This window comes from Pleurodeles waltl, chromosome 5 (assembly GCF_031143425.1).
Source record: "Pleurodeles waltl isolate 20211129_DDA chromosome 5, aPleWal1.hap1.20221129, whole genome shotgun sequence".
NCBI classification, from domain to species: Eukaryota; Metazoa; Chordata; class Amphibia; order Caudata; family Salamandridae; genus Pleurodeles; species Pleurodeles waltl.
In genome coordinates this window covers 134,012,600-134,027,362 of record NC_090444.1, presented here as the reverse complement: position 1 = coordinate 134,027,362, position 14,763 = coordinate 134,012,600, and the positions used below count along the sequence as shown (strand labels likewise).

Below are 14,763 nucleotides of genomic sequence, written 5' to 3'. Positions count from 1 at the left end.
GTAGGTAACTCCCTGGTTGATGTTTCTTTTGACCATTCTGCAGGCCGGCTTATCCCCTGGAAGCTGTACCCAGTGGTTGACTACGATGAGTTGGAGCCCCAGTAGTATCGTCATATATCAGGGAAGGATACTTCATCATACCTGCTCCGTGTCAGCTTCTGGAGTGCAATGCAAGGGGGGGGGCGGTTTGCACCAACCCTCCCCCCGCCCATCCAACCCCTTCCCCTTCCCCTCCCCCGTCCAGAAAAATATTTGTGTTTTTACTGTCGATGGTTTGGAAGTAAGACTGTGCACTGGGTAGGATGTGTTCTAAGGTGCTTACAGGAATCGCTGCAAGGCTATTGTTTTAAAGAGGACCACTCTACCCAACAAGGTGAGAGGCAAGGTTTTCCTATGCATCTCGTTTTTATGCAGATGCTGCAATGGGGGTTCAAGGTTACGTGCATAGAACTCAGTTAGATTCCTGGTGACAAACATATCGAGGTAGCAGAACCCTTCTACCACCAAGCTCGCCTCACAACCAGCCAGAAGGGTCTGGGATCCTCCCTGCAGGATGTGGATCTGGGATTTACTCCAGTTGATTGTGTAGCTGGAGTGTTGACGATATAAAGGCATTATATGCATTATTCTGTTAAGGGTGAGCGTATGGTCTGCTCTATAACGGAGGACGTCATCCCCATAGAGGGATATGTGATCGTCCCAATCTTCGGGCCATCACATCCCTTTTATCAAGGGATCGCCTCGAATCCACACCACCAGTGGCTCCAGTATGAAGGCAAAGATCATGGTAGAAAGTGGGCAGCCCTGCCGGGTTATTTTTTATTAGTATTATTTTATTTATTTTTTTGCTTATGGAGGAAGCACTCCATAATTTTGCATCTGTTGCAGGCCATCCATTTCTTTATTCCTCCCTCTCCTGCTTCAAACGCGCTTCACCATGGCACGGAAAGTTTCTTTTTCTTTTTTTTTTTTTTCAGGCTGCATGTGTGCATTACATTTGTGTGCATTTTGTGGTATGATAGACATGACCTTCCATGTTGCCTTTGCCATCAGTGTTACCTTTGCCCTCTCCCTCCCACCCCGCCTTGCGTCTCTTAGGCTTTTGACATCACTCTGCATATCTATCTTTGTTACTGCTGCAAACACACAACACCATAGTTGAGAGTTCATTTTCAGAGTGAATGTTTCTGATTTTTGTTGTTTATTTGTATTGCAGACATGATACTCCTTCGTGTTGCCTTCTCTTTCTGCCCAGGTTACCTTTACCTGCACTCTCCCTCTCTAACACCTTGTCTGTGTACTTTTACCCCCTCCCTCCCACCTTCGACACTGTGGCTTTGACTTTTCTTCATTACCATACTATACAATGCCCGGTTATACCATACCACACCATACCATAACATACAATGACCATCCCTACCATACTATGCAATGACCAGCCCTACCATACCATACCATACCGTACAATGACAGGCCATACAATACAATACAATACAATACCAATATAATGGTAGACCATACCATACGGTACGAAAGGCCAAACCATACAACAGGCCCTACCATACTGTACAATGACCAGCCATACCATGCAATGACATGTCATACATACCAGACAATGACAGGCTGTTCCATACTGTACAATAACCGGCTACCCAATACAATAAAATTCCATACCATACAATGATAATCCACGCTATACCATATTATAGAATGCACAGCAGCTGTGCTATTGTACAGTATGGCTAAAGAAATTGACTATGCCATTCTGTCTCAAGTAGGTGAGACCTATTGGCTTTGTCTATGTTTGTTATTAAGTCTCTCTGCATGGTACTCAAAGCTTAGTTTAAGAATAGACAAACATTATTTATCACATCGTTTTACCTGGTATGAACCAGACCAAGGACAGATTTCTTCTTCAAATCTTCAAAGTCAGATAATCAATAATTGGGGGAAGAGCCATTTATATGGCTGCTTCCATCAAGTGGCATCTGCGTCCTTTGACTGTTAACTGGGAACCATGTCTCCTGATATTTAGGAAGGCTAAAAAGTCTGGCTGTTTACCATTTGGACTGATAGTAGTACACCACTTGGCATTGTTTCCTGCAAATGTTTATTTAAATAAATGCCCGTATTTACGTCTTTATCATAAACATTTGAGTTAGCACGGTAGGCGTCCCTCTAGTGATATCACTCTGCTTAGGGTTCTCTGCTGAATTCTATTCTAATATATAATTTTTTGGTTCGAGATTAAACTACGCGTTTTTTCTTGGCTACCTGTAAGGTAGAGGCACCTGGCTCATTAAGACAGGGCCTTCCTTGTTTTCATGTTTACATTGGATTGTTCTGATGGTAAAGTGAGCCACATTAATCATGACCGTTCTAGGCTCGTTATAGAATGTGTACTAAACAAACTTTGCTTCTTGGAAGTATGAGTCCACACTGCCAGCTAGCAGTTTATGACCTTCTTGAAGGCAGACTTCCTAGGAGGGTAATGTTTGAAGGCCTTTTGTGTGTGTGGCGTTTGGAGGCCCAGTGTGGGGTAGATAGTCTTTGGCTGTGTTGACACTGAAACAAACCCACAAATAACGCAGTCTTCCCTTTCCAAGGCTGCGGTAACTTAGCAGTGCATAGTGACGTGTGAACTTTATACTATTAGGCTCCTTCTTTCCAAAGAAGTTAACATAATTTCAAATTTTAAATTACTTTCTCTGAGGCTTGGAATCCATCATGCAGTGTCATTATATGTCTACGTTTGTGTCCTGCAAACCTGTCCCGTAATTAAGAAGTGGGGAATTAAATGATCAATGAATGTATTGTTTACATGGTCCCTTTTGTTGAACAAATGAATTTTGAAGATCTGAATATTTAGTGAGATCTCTTATCACCATGTTGCTTGGATGTCTTTGTAGTTGTTACCAGGCTCTAGCGTGTGAAGCAAGGTTGCGGTGATGTGTGTATTAACTGTGGGTATTTGTGTATGGATTAGCTATGCTAATGGTAAACGTTCAGTTTGCATCAAAGCAGAAACTGTAGAGTGTGGCAGTATGAGAGTATTTGTGTTCACCAGTATACTGCGGTTTGCGTGTAGCGCCCGAGTTTAACTATAAAGTTTGATAAGGTGTGCGCTTTTTATTGTCTCAGTGCGTGCATGTATGGGTGTTTTCCCACATCCTGAAGAAAAGTGTTGATTTGTCTTCTGGGCATGAGCAGATAAGATGTGGTGGGGCGGAGACTTTACAATTCTCTCCAAGAGGAGAAGTATGTACTAAACATCTCTCTAGAGTGCTAAAGAGAATGGATAGGATGATGTGCGGAATTTCAATGTTGCATGCAAAATACTATTTTGCCTTCTAGCAAGCTCCCAATACCGTGAAAATAGATTACTTTTAGGCCTTTTGGCCCGTGGGTGCCACTCTAAGACCTCACTCTAAACTCTCCTTATGGAAGTTCCAGCCCCAGGAATGGTCTGGTGGGAGAAGGAATAGATCTTATTTTCTATTTTACTGCTTTTCTAAGCAAGGATTAGAGAGACTAATCTGTGGATTCCCTTTGCACCCCAGCAGCAAAATCGTCCATATTAACATACGAATTCGGGACCCACTACTTGAGAATTACTCTAACGGTGGATGGCTAAATGGAGTCGTACCTGCTTGATAAAAACGTTGATAGTCACAACTCTGATGTACCACATTAGTAGTCATTAGGCAGCACTCCAGTTATGCATCTTTGCACTCATTCCTGAAATATGGTTATGCAGAATATCTTATTTCTGTCCTTCTCTGTTGCGCAGGTACCTGCTAGAACAGGACTTTCCCGGCATGAGGATTGGTCCGGAGCCCACTACCGACTCGTTCATCGCGGTGATGCAGGGTGAAGTGGAAGGAGTCATTCCCGGGAATGCATTGGTGGTTGACCCAAAGAAGCCCTTCAGAAAACTGAATGCTTTCGGCAATGCCTTTTTGAACAGGTGAGTTGAATCCAGTTCTTTCAGTAGAACAGAATGATCACTGAGGATGTCACCAATCCTGTTTTTGATTAACGTTTACTGTACTAGATTTCCAGCAAGGCTGCTACTCTACAGCTCTGAAGCCTGCAAGGTAATTGATGAAGGACAGACTCCACTTCAACGTATCATTGCTATGCAAACAAAACCAAAAAAAATCATAGATTTTGGACTCTCTGTATTTTGTCAAATTCTCCTGACCACCGCTTTAAAGGCATTTGGCTGCATTATTAAATACAGGTGTTAAACTTCTGTATCCCTTTGTAGAAGGAGTTTGAACTTCAGCTATCCTTAAATATTATATTGCAAGTATTGATATTTTGCGTAGGTGTATGTTTTCCTTCTGTGTTGTAGAATGTCTAACACTTGTTTATCAAATGCTTGGCACTTTCTTTGGAAATGTGTGGCATTACGTTTTCCTTCTGCAAGTTGCAGTGTGTACAGTGTAAGGCACGTTACTCCTAATACAGTGGTTCCCAACCTGTGGTCCGGGGACCCCTGGGGGTCCGCGAAGCCTTCTCAGTGGGTCCGCGACTGCTTAGAAAATTAAAAAATATTAACAGATTATGTCCCCGGCTTTCAATAATGACTCAGTGGGAGTCCCCTCATTCCACTAATGCTTCAGTGGGGGTCCACAGAAGTCAAAAGGTTCGGAACCACTGTCCTAATAGATTCACAACATATTTGCAAAATATCCACGTAGGGTACACTTCACTCATAGCGGCAAAATTCACAGAAACGTTTACGAGTATGTAATGCTATATTACATAGTCATAAATAAAATTCATATGTGTGGGTGGCAATCTCTAGTCTGGTCCTCCAAAATGCAACTTCGACTGAAGTGTACTGGGTTCCTGATAACCAGGTTCTCAGTGTCAGTGTTCTTTCCCTAAAACAGGACATCTGGTCGCTTGATCCCCAAATGAGCAAGTCCTACAGTCACCTGTAAGTCCCTGGTAAATGAGACCCCTAGTACCTAGGGCATGGGTACCGAAGGTGGCCCCTCAGAGCTGCAGCACAACTTGTGCCACTCTGAAGGACCCAGCACCAACCTTATTCAGACTGCCATTGCAGGCTGCGTGGCGAGGTGCTCCTAAAAGTGAAAACACAACGTGGACATGGCCTGTGTGCCCTGTTCCCTAACACTGCATGCAATATATGTAAGTCACCCCTCTAGCAGGCCTTACAGCCCTAAGGCAGGGTCCTTTATATTACATGTGAGGGCATATCCGCTTGAGCACATATGCACCTACTATGTCTTTGTTGATTCTCAGACATAGTAAGTGACCAGGGAAGCCATTTTAAATACATGTGCTGGACAGTGGTCACTACGAGTTCCCCAGTGAAATGATAGCTTCACTGAAGAAAGGGATGTTTGGTATTAAACATCTCATATTTGTGAACCCACACTGATTACAGTGTTGGATTTACCAACACATGCACTCAGAGGGCACCTTAGAGGTGACCCCTGAAAAACAATCAGCTATTAGTTTGTTAACTGACCAGTTCAGCAACCTTACCCATGTTTCGGACTCCCCAAGGGGAGAGCCAGCACTCTTTGGGTCCAGAGACAAAAGCCTGCACCGGGCAGGGATGTTGACGCCTCCCCCAGGCAGGTTAGACATTCTAGGGCGGGAAGCTTCAAAGGCCTTGCTGCCAGGTCACTCCAGATGGCGGAGACGACAAACCTCCCTGTAAATTAGTCACATTAGCAGGTGTTCCCACTTTATTCCAGTCCTACCCCTAATGCAAGTGAGCTAAAATGGACACCACTTTTTAAATTCCTCTATCTTGGTTTGGGGGGGGGGGGGGAGAAATTAGGCCACTAGGGTCAAGGTTATGTTCACATCGCAATGAAGTGGTCGTAGAAAGGGTGTAGTCTCACCCTAAAGGGTGCCCCTAATTGAGCATTTAGGTGGCACACCTGAACACCAGAACTATGTGAGCGTGGCAAGGAGAGGATGGAAAATGGGGAATATTCACTAGGAAGTCATCAGGGGAAAGGTTAAATGAATGAGGAGCACAAGAAGGGTGGACAAATACAAAAGCAAGCCTAAAGAAGGGGAAGTCAGTTGCTATTCACAAAAGTAACACCCACACTTACACGATTAGTACTATTGCCCAAACACTCCTCTTCTTCAGCCAAGCCTTTGAATAAGTTGCACACCTTGTATGGCTGCTAGAGGTGAAGGAAACATATTTGCCATATAAGTTTCAATATTGCATACACGGAAACACAGAACATTGTATACATCTGACAAATGTTAACAAAAATAAACAAAGAACAATGTAAGTTGAAAAAAGCCATAGAGTCATAGACTGTGTAACCCATGTACACCACACTGTTTAAATTAAAAAAAGGTAGAATTTATCATATAATGTGTACATTGCAAACATCTGTGCAAATTACATTATGAAAATATAAACATAACAGAAGCATACACTTAAATTGCAAAAATGAAAATTGTTACTACACATTTCATGCTTAAATATACCAATTAATGATCAATTCACTTTTCTTGCTATTTTGCATAATTTTCCAGATATTTCACTGAAGGAAATTGTGTGTATTTTGCACACTCTTAGCCCATGCATAATAATACAGGGAGCAAAGAATGCACTATTTAAGAGACTTAAAAATTGCTTTTGTTTTTGACCCATTGCAAAATAAATGATTTCATGGGTACCTGTTACATGTGAATAACAAACTCCATTTATGGAACGAATTTATGTAAAAGAAATGCCCTTTGAATCTCGGTGGAGTTCTGGCGTTGTTTACTGCTGAGGTGTCCAGTCTATGGAAAGCTCCCATGACGCCATTCACCAGCCACGAACAAAAGGGAAGGTAGTTTCCTCTTTTGATGGGGAAAGTCCGTTGCCCACGGGGTTTCCGGTCCAGCAACTGGAAACGGCTCGAGCTGCAACAATGGGTCATTCACCTCCATTCCATTACCACGCGGCCGAAGAGGAAGCCGGCACAATACGGCTCCTGGATCTGGCAGGCCTGGAGAGCGTGAGGGCACATCTGTGAGGTGATGGCTGCCATGCGCGTGCCGAGTGTTTGGGAAGTCCTAGCATGGTGCTTTTGTAGAAAGCGAGAATTGAATTGCAAATAATGGAAAAATGGGTAAGTGCTCAGATTTCAACTTTGCTCTTATAATTTAGACGAGGAAAAAAATGACCGAAATCATGTTTTTTTCCCACTTTGGGCTGTTACAAATAGTAGAGAGCGAGCCAAGATTTCCCCATGAGACAGTGAGAACTTGAGTCACTGATTAGCTATCGTGATGTTTAACTCCACTTGCTCTTGCGGAAAAAAAAACTGCTTACAGATGGTTTTCTTCTACATGAGTAAATCGGAGTTAGCGCCTAGGAGGAGGCAGGAAGGGAGGAGTCCTCCGGCGTGGAGGGGGTGGAAGAAGAATGACCCCAAAATCAGTCGAATCCCAACACAGTTCAGTGTACTGTAGAAGGTATTCACAATGAACGCTCTCGCGCGGAAGGCACATAGAAAATTACTCTTGTAATTGGCTGGAGTGATTGTATTTCCAGCATGGAAAGACCAAACCCCCATAATTCATAGTTGTGTGCTGGGGTTTATGCACATGGATTGTGTTTGTTTCTAGTGAGACGGGATTGGACTAACAGATTATCTGTTGTCAGGCAGTACCCTTGGTGCAGGGGAAGACCCCTGATATTATATTGTAGGACCCATGTAGACCCATCTGTAAACCCTTGGATTTAATCCTACTTGTGGGACTTGAGTGTTAGGAGCTTTTGCAGTTTTTTTTTTTTTATCCAATATTGGCACGGGTAAAATGGTATCTTGTTTGCAGCATCCAGGCCTAGACAGTTTATCCAGGAACATTTTAACATTTGCATTTTTAATGGCGTTTGAACTGCATTTTTCACCACCAGGGTATACAACAAAGGTCCAAGAGGCAAGGATTCATGGCACACGTTAAAACTGGTGACACACTGTAAATGTACATACAGTTCATCTAAATGAAACTTTTTAGCATATTTGTTACTTTGAATATCTGACCGGCATCTGATCATCCTAGATATGCATTTAATACCCCCGTTATAGTATATCTTCTAAGTCTGATGAGAGCTGGTATTCTCAAAGTCCATTTAGTCTGGCCACAAAAATGCCTAGAAGCGGTGCAGTATTAAACATCAAACCATGGAAACAAGCGTTATCTGCAGGCTTCCGCGGATAATGGAATGTGTAAAATTGTTTTTAAAAAATGGGAGGGACATTGGGAAGAGTTGCTCCTCAAAATTGCACCTTAAAAGACATTATTTCCCATTGTCTGTTTTCTTCTCATTTTTGTAAAGGTCTGTAGGTATGCGTGGTTTTTGGGAATTTTTCTAAAGTAGGGTCACATTGTTTTGCACAGAATGGAAAATCCAAATGTAACTTTTATATTAGATTATTTTAGAGTGCACTGGTTTACCACCCGGTGACCCCTGACCCACATTCAGAATGTGACAAACACAATGAGATAGGAGTTAATCCTAGATCTTGAATTTTGTCTTAGTTGGGCTCTTACAACAGGGATGCCATTAACTCTGGCCTTAAGCAAGGTTGTGGGTGTGTCGTCTTTTTATTTGAGTTAACAATCCTTCCTTTGGATTAAGTTACAACAGGATTAAACTTGTGAGTAATAAGTAAATTACCGCGGCTGGACCTAATAAAGCTCGCACTATCCACAGCAATTAGCATAAACAATGCTTAAGGGAAAGGTGAATCCACAGTAAAACCTATGTGTAAAGGAAACTTTTATCCAACAGGGAATATATTCCACATAGGATGCAAATGGAAAGGGTGCTACATAAGTCAGTACAGTGATGTCGTAGTGCTCCTGTCATTCACATGTGCACAGTGTGGTAACAGCGAAGAGGTGCACCTAAACGATAGAGCAAGGCTGCCAATCTATTGTTCATGGGAGAAGGCTTGGGTAGGTCCTTTAATTTGCTGCTTAAAAACATTGTAAAAGGTGTAAGGGCAGTCCAAAGTCTTCAAAATGATAACCACTCCAATGAGTTATTTGTCTGGGGGCGATCTTCAAGAGCGTGTCAAGGACATTGAGATAGTGGCATTCCTTAGGTTAACAGTGAACGTAAAACCAACATGGTTCTTCATGAGGAATACATGCTCCAGTTAAGAAAGATTCTTCAAGTGTCTCCACGCTGTGGCATGATACTGGATTACTTGAATATTCCACTTGCTGCTGCTCTTAGAAAGAAATATTTATGTTCAGGGTTTCGTTAATTCTAATCACAGATGTTGGGGAGCTGAAAGAACTGCACGCTGTCAGCGATGTCCTTCTCCTGGACAAACAAGTAAAGGAGTTGAGCTTGAAGAGAGACATTTGTGATCTAGCTCAGCACCTTCTCTCTGTGCAGGCAGTGTAGAAGATGAGGGAAAGGTTAAGATCTTCTTCAATCCCCCAGATTCTCAACAGTGACCAGGTAAGTCCTGTCTTAGTGTGGTATAAAATGCTTGACTTGACTAGCCCATTTGGGAATTCTTAGAGGTTGCAAAGTGGTTAACCTTACTTACCTTTTCATCACGGCGGTAATGTCCATTCCACTCATCTTGCAGGGCCCTGTGTTCACAGGGTCCAAACAAAAATACTTGTGTTTTGTCCGAATTTAGTTGGAGGATGTTAGCATCCATCCAGTCAGCGACTCCCTTAAGGCACTCCTTAAGCTCGATGAGGGCAGAATCTGAATGCTCCTGAAAAGACAATAAATCTGGGTGTCATCAGCATATGATACCACCTGCACACCCCAGGGTTCAAACAAACAAGCCAGAGGGGCTAGATATACGTTAAAGAGAGTAGGTCTCAAAGCTGAACCCCGAGGAACTCCATATTAAAGAGGTTCACGGAGGGACAAGACTGGGTGGAAATGCACCCTTTGAGATCTGTCTCCAAGAAAGATTTCAGCCAAGAGAGGGCCCTGCCGTGAATGCCTGCCAATCTATGTTTGTCTAAAAGGTTGACATGCAGGACTGTATCGAATGCTGCAGACGGTGACCATCGTTGAGCATCTACAGTGCAGATTCTCATTCATATACTCTGTAAACTCCAGTAAAGCAGATTCTGTGCTGAAACCTGACTGAAAGCCAGATTGCAAGTCATGGAGTAGGCTATAAGTTTCCACAGAAGATGACAACTGGCGATTAACCAGTTTCTCCAGGATGGGTCTAAAATTGTTCAGAACGGTAGGTTCTATATTGGGTTTCTTAAGAAGCAGGGTGTTAAAATGTAAAAGGAAAGCATGCTTACAGTCTGAGGTAAGCAAATCTACTTCTAAAGAGGTGTTCCATATCTTTTTTTTTTTTTAGCACAGGGCTTTATGGTAGGGGAAATCTTCCTGAGGATTCGGGGTGAGCAAGGATCTGCAGGGGAACCTGATTTTTCATTTTTCCAGTTCCTTCAGGGAATCTTTCTCTGAAATCATAGAAAATTTAGGGAAGAGGATTTTGAGTTGGCGCTGAATCTGCCGGGACCACAGATACAGTTCCTGTGGGGAATATCGCATACAGTTCCTAAATTTTCTAGTCGAACAAAAGAAAAGTCACTCCAAGATTTTATGCCATCCTTTGGTAAGGCCTGGAGGTTTTTTCTAACTTGATTCAGCTCTCCGAAAAAGGGGAAAGGAACGAGAAAATGATCCGACCAGATGACACTCTGCCAGAGATACTTGCAAATTAGTAATATTTGAAAAGATCCGATCGAGAGTATAGCCTGGAATTGTGGAAGGTTCAGACCTGCCAAGGTGAGACTGAGCTGGGCGGCTTAAGAGCATTTGGGTCATTCATGTGCTAATTAAAATCCCCAAGAATGGTAAAGTTTAGAATATTGCAAGGAGAGTTAAGCAAATGTGCCAAACAGTTGGGGAAATAACTATTTGGACAGTCAGGGAGTCTATATATCACAGTCCTAACAAGGAGAATGAGGGAGTCAATTTAAAAATCAAAACGAGCCCCTCCATATTCTTAGCTTGCCTAAATGGGGCTGACATTCCTTCAGGTGAGTCCCTACAAATGACAGTGACACCACCACCCACTTTATTTCCTTCATGGTTGGATATCCTAGGGGAATGACAAGTGCTAAATCCAGCACAGGAGTTTCCTTCAGACACGTTTCTAACTTGATTCAGCTCTCCGAAAAAGGGGAAAGGAACGAGAAAATGATCCGACCAGATGACACTCTGCCAGAGATCCCAGGTGTTATTGGATAATAGATAAAACACTGAGAGTGATCCACGGTTGATGAGATGGATCCTATATCTCAAAATGACCAGCCCTGTAGTTAAATTACATAAAGTACTCATAAGTGTCATATTGCTGCCTTAGTCTCATGAGTGGATGACTTTAATGCAGCATTCACTTGTCTTCTCGAGTCTTATGAAGAACGGACACACAATTTTCACAGGAAGTTCTCAAATGTCAGTCCTAAATTCCTATTTTGATCTTCCTTTATGGGGCAGTATTGTGTGTGGTACTCGTGATCTAGTGCTAAAATGGCCTTGCTTCTCTTCATGGGGAGCCATCCTTATCACCCCACGCACTCCGATTTCTCCGTCTGTACAAATGGCATCATTTAGCATCCACGCATTTCATTAAACGGCCATGGGTACACACAGGCTTGTAGCTGCATTCTCAGTACCGCTACTACTTCTGCCACAAAAGCTGTGTGCGGGTGCCAAACATCTCCTATACCTTACAGTCTGACTTTTACTGCAGTGTGACTGGTTTATTTCACTGGGAGAGTACCTTGCAGCATTAATGCTGTCCGAGTGGCCTTTGCGGCAGAAATCCAGCATGGTGGCATTTCCAATGAGACAGTTATTTTCTGCCATCCATTTCCTATCATTTCAGTTGTGTGTACTTAGAAGGCACTCTAGCACCTTCTGGTGTCACTCACGCAACTTATGCCACAAGGTAGAGTGGCCCTATATTGGTTAAATTTAAGTGACTGGTAATGGAATTTCAGTTACTGGGACTTAAGGCATTTTTCTGCAAAGGCAGCAGTGCTGAAGTGGTCGAGTAGCCAAATAATTGAAAACAAACGCCGAATATGACGTGACATTAGTCATTAGGGGCCTAGGCGAGGATCCAGTATGTAAAATGCAAATTGAATTTATTTCGCATTTATAGCACGCCAACAACCAGTTACACTGTACATTAGAAGAGCAATCCATACTTGTTGGGTGGCAGAAGAGGACTGTTGGATGAAATGAGTATAGTCAGAAGGAATAAGTTCTTGCAGAGCGATGTGAACCCTTAAAGGGGGAAGGGAGGGAGTGGGTGTTTCAGTATGAAGAGCAGAGGGTGTTCGTACTCTTGGGGCATTCATTACCAGAGAAGTGTCGGCGACGTGTGTTTTTTTTTTTTTTCCTCCAGAAAGTGGCAGAGCGAGAGATCTTCTGACTTTGCACCAGAGAGCGCAAAAGCCTCTGGAGAAGGAGCGCTTGTAAACAAGATATTTTTCAGGTTCAAGATTCATGGCTTTGAACGTGAGACAGGCAGTTCTGTTTACACAGCATATTTTGATTTGGAGCCCATTAAGGCAGGCAACTAAAGTGTAGTCGATCCTATCAAAACTAGGATACAACAAAAACAAAAGGTCATCCTCCTGTATCTATTTGATTGATTGCGAGGAGACTCAATTCCTGATACCTTTGGCCAGAAAGTCTTGACTTTAGTTGGAAAAGTATTGTAGTTGTAATAGTGGACATAAGAGACATCAAAGGTAGTTTTTGTTTTGTAAGTTTAACGCTATTTGTTAGGCATGTTTTACATTACAGAGCTGCCTACATGTCCTTGGGCTGATAGAGGGTTTCCCGAAATTAAGCCTAACAATGCTATCATTTAGCAATAAGCATGCCTCTGTTTAGTGTAAATCTACTACAAACTGTATCTTTAGTTGTTCAACATGAGAAGCGCATGGAGAGTGGAAGTAGGAGCTGAAAACCTTCACATGCTTGTTACTTATCCCTCCCCAGATTCTTCCCTCCACCATTTCTCCCCAGGGGCTATCCCAGGGCCTGCACCTGTCGGGAAGTCAGCCAAACTTGCCGCCCTCGTCAACTTAGTGTGTCCACCATGAGATTATCTGCCATAGTTAAAATTCAGGTTGCGTAGAAATGGCTGTCTATACTTGACCTAGGAAAGATGTATTTCATCCCACGTAGTCCATAGGTTACCTCAAGAGAAAGAACTTTCACCTCATAAGCCCTGCTTCATACTCGGCAAGACCCTTATCCTTGCCAAGATAGACAGATGTAGGCACCCAATGAAACTTAGTAGATACATCCCCATGGCGAACCTGACCAGCCCCTAATGTCGATCTGACAAAGCTGATCTCCGGCATATGCTGTGGACATGCCCCGCACTCTCTACCTTATGGCAGGGTGTACATACCACCTTACAGGAAATCACTAAACTTACTGATCTTAAATCTTGGGAGACTTGTGCCATTGGTATTTTTAGATGCAGGAAGGGCCATGTTGTCTGCACTTATTTTGCCATTCTAGCCCTGCTCTCGGCACACTTTCCCTGCATTGGAAAGCGCTAAACATCCCATCATTAGAGGCATGGCACAGAGTGATGCGGAGGTGGGGAATGGCAAAGGGTGCTGCCCTCTGCTGTGAAGAAGCTTGACGCATTTGCTGAAAACCCCATATCTCTTGGAAGGGGCACTATGCTTTTGCAGTTCCTTCAACTCACCACCTCAAACCCCACTGGTCACAATCCACCTCACAAGCTCCCTCTCCGTACCCTAGTTGGTCATCCGCCATTCTCATTATTCCTATGGGATCAGTGATCCCACGGGACTACATCTCCCAGTAAATTGCCCTTTGCTTTCCTGATCTCACATTCTGCCCTTGAACCATAGGGTTCGACAGCGGCGAGGCCTCATCCTTGCAGCCCGTAATTACGGGTTGCATGAGTCTTGCATACTTGAGATCTTCATGCTTTGAAAGTTGCCTCAAGACCTTACATTAGTGCACGATTGTTGCACTTCACCCTTTTGTGAGGGCACCCCTGATTGCGACACCGCATCACTATACCATGATTTACAAGGGCAGATATTGTGATGTTCCATTTAATTCTTTGTTGGTGAGAGTCTTTGTAAACTATTATTCTCCTTATTTTGAACATTGTTCTTCTCAGTTCAGCATGGTACTACCTTCCTTATTTCTTATTCCTTGTGTTTCATTCAGTTACCCATTGGGTTTCTCCTTGTAAATACAATCTGCACTGGCACTTCCACCTTTTGGTGTGCACCTAGCCTTTTTTGGCGATTTTGGCTCCTCCATATCTCAAGTCATAAATATATATTCAACTGACATGCATTGATTCACTTTTTAATTATTATTTATTTTATTTTTTTAATAAACCCTATGGTGGCAGTTTTTTTTCAAACCCCTAGATGTCTCCAAATTGTCTTGGTCTTGATGAGACCCCATATTTTATAAGGAGCCGAAACGTCCTCGACCTAAAACAAAGCCAGTTGATTGGTCCCTTCAACTTATATAAGGGTCCACCGCAATTATTTACAATCTTTTCTCTGGTTGTTTTTGGTTTCCTGAAAACCTATGTGTTAATTTTTATGGGCGAGCGCAAAGCGCTCCATCCCATTCTTTAATCTCTATTTGAGCTTCCAACCATTCACATGTGAAGTCAGTCACTTACATTGGTTGGTGGGCTTAGCTTTTTAAACTCCGATTGTTATCAT

General features: G+C 42.9%; 1 protein-coding gene across 1 annotated transcript in view; it reads left to right on the top strand.

Moving 5' to 3' along the window:
* The window catches only part of EHD3 (EH domain containing 3), a 191,159-nt gene that overhangs the window by 42,278 nt on the left and 134,118 nt on the right, over positions 1 to 14,763 (top strand). Inside the window, exon 2 of the mRNA XM_069233807.1 lies at positions 3,791 to 3,967. Coding sequence (XP_069089908.1) covers positions 3,791 to 3,967 — 177 coding nt within the window. The remainder of the gene's footprint in view (positions 1 to 3,790; positions 3,968 to 14,763) is intronic.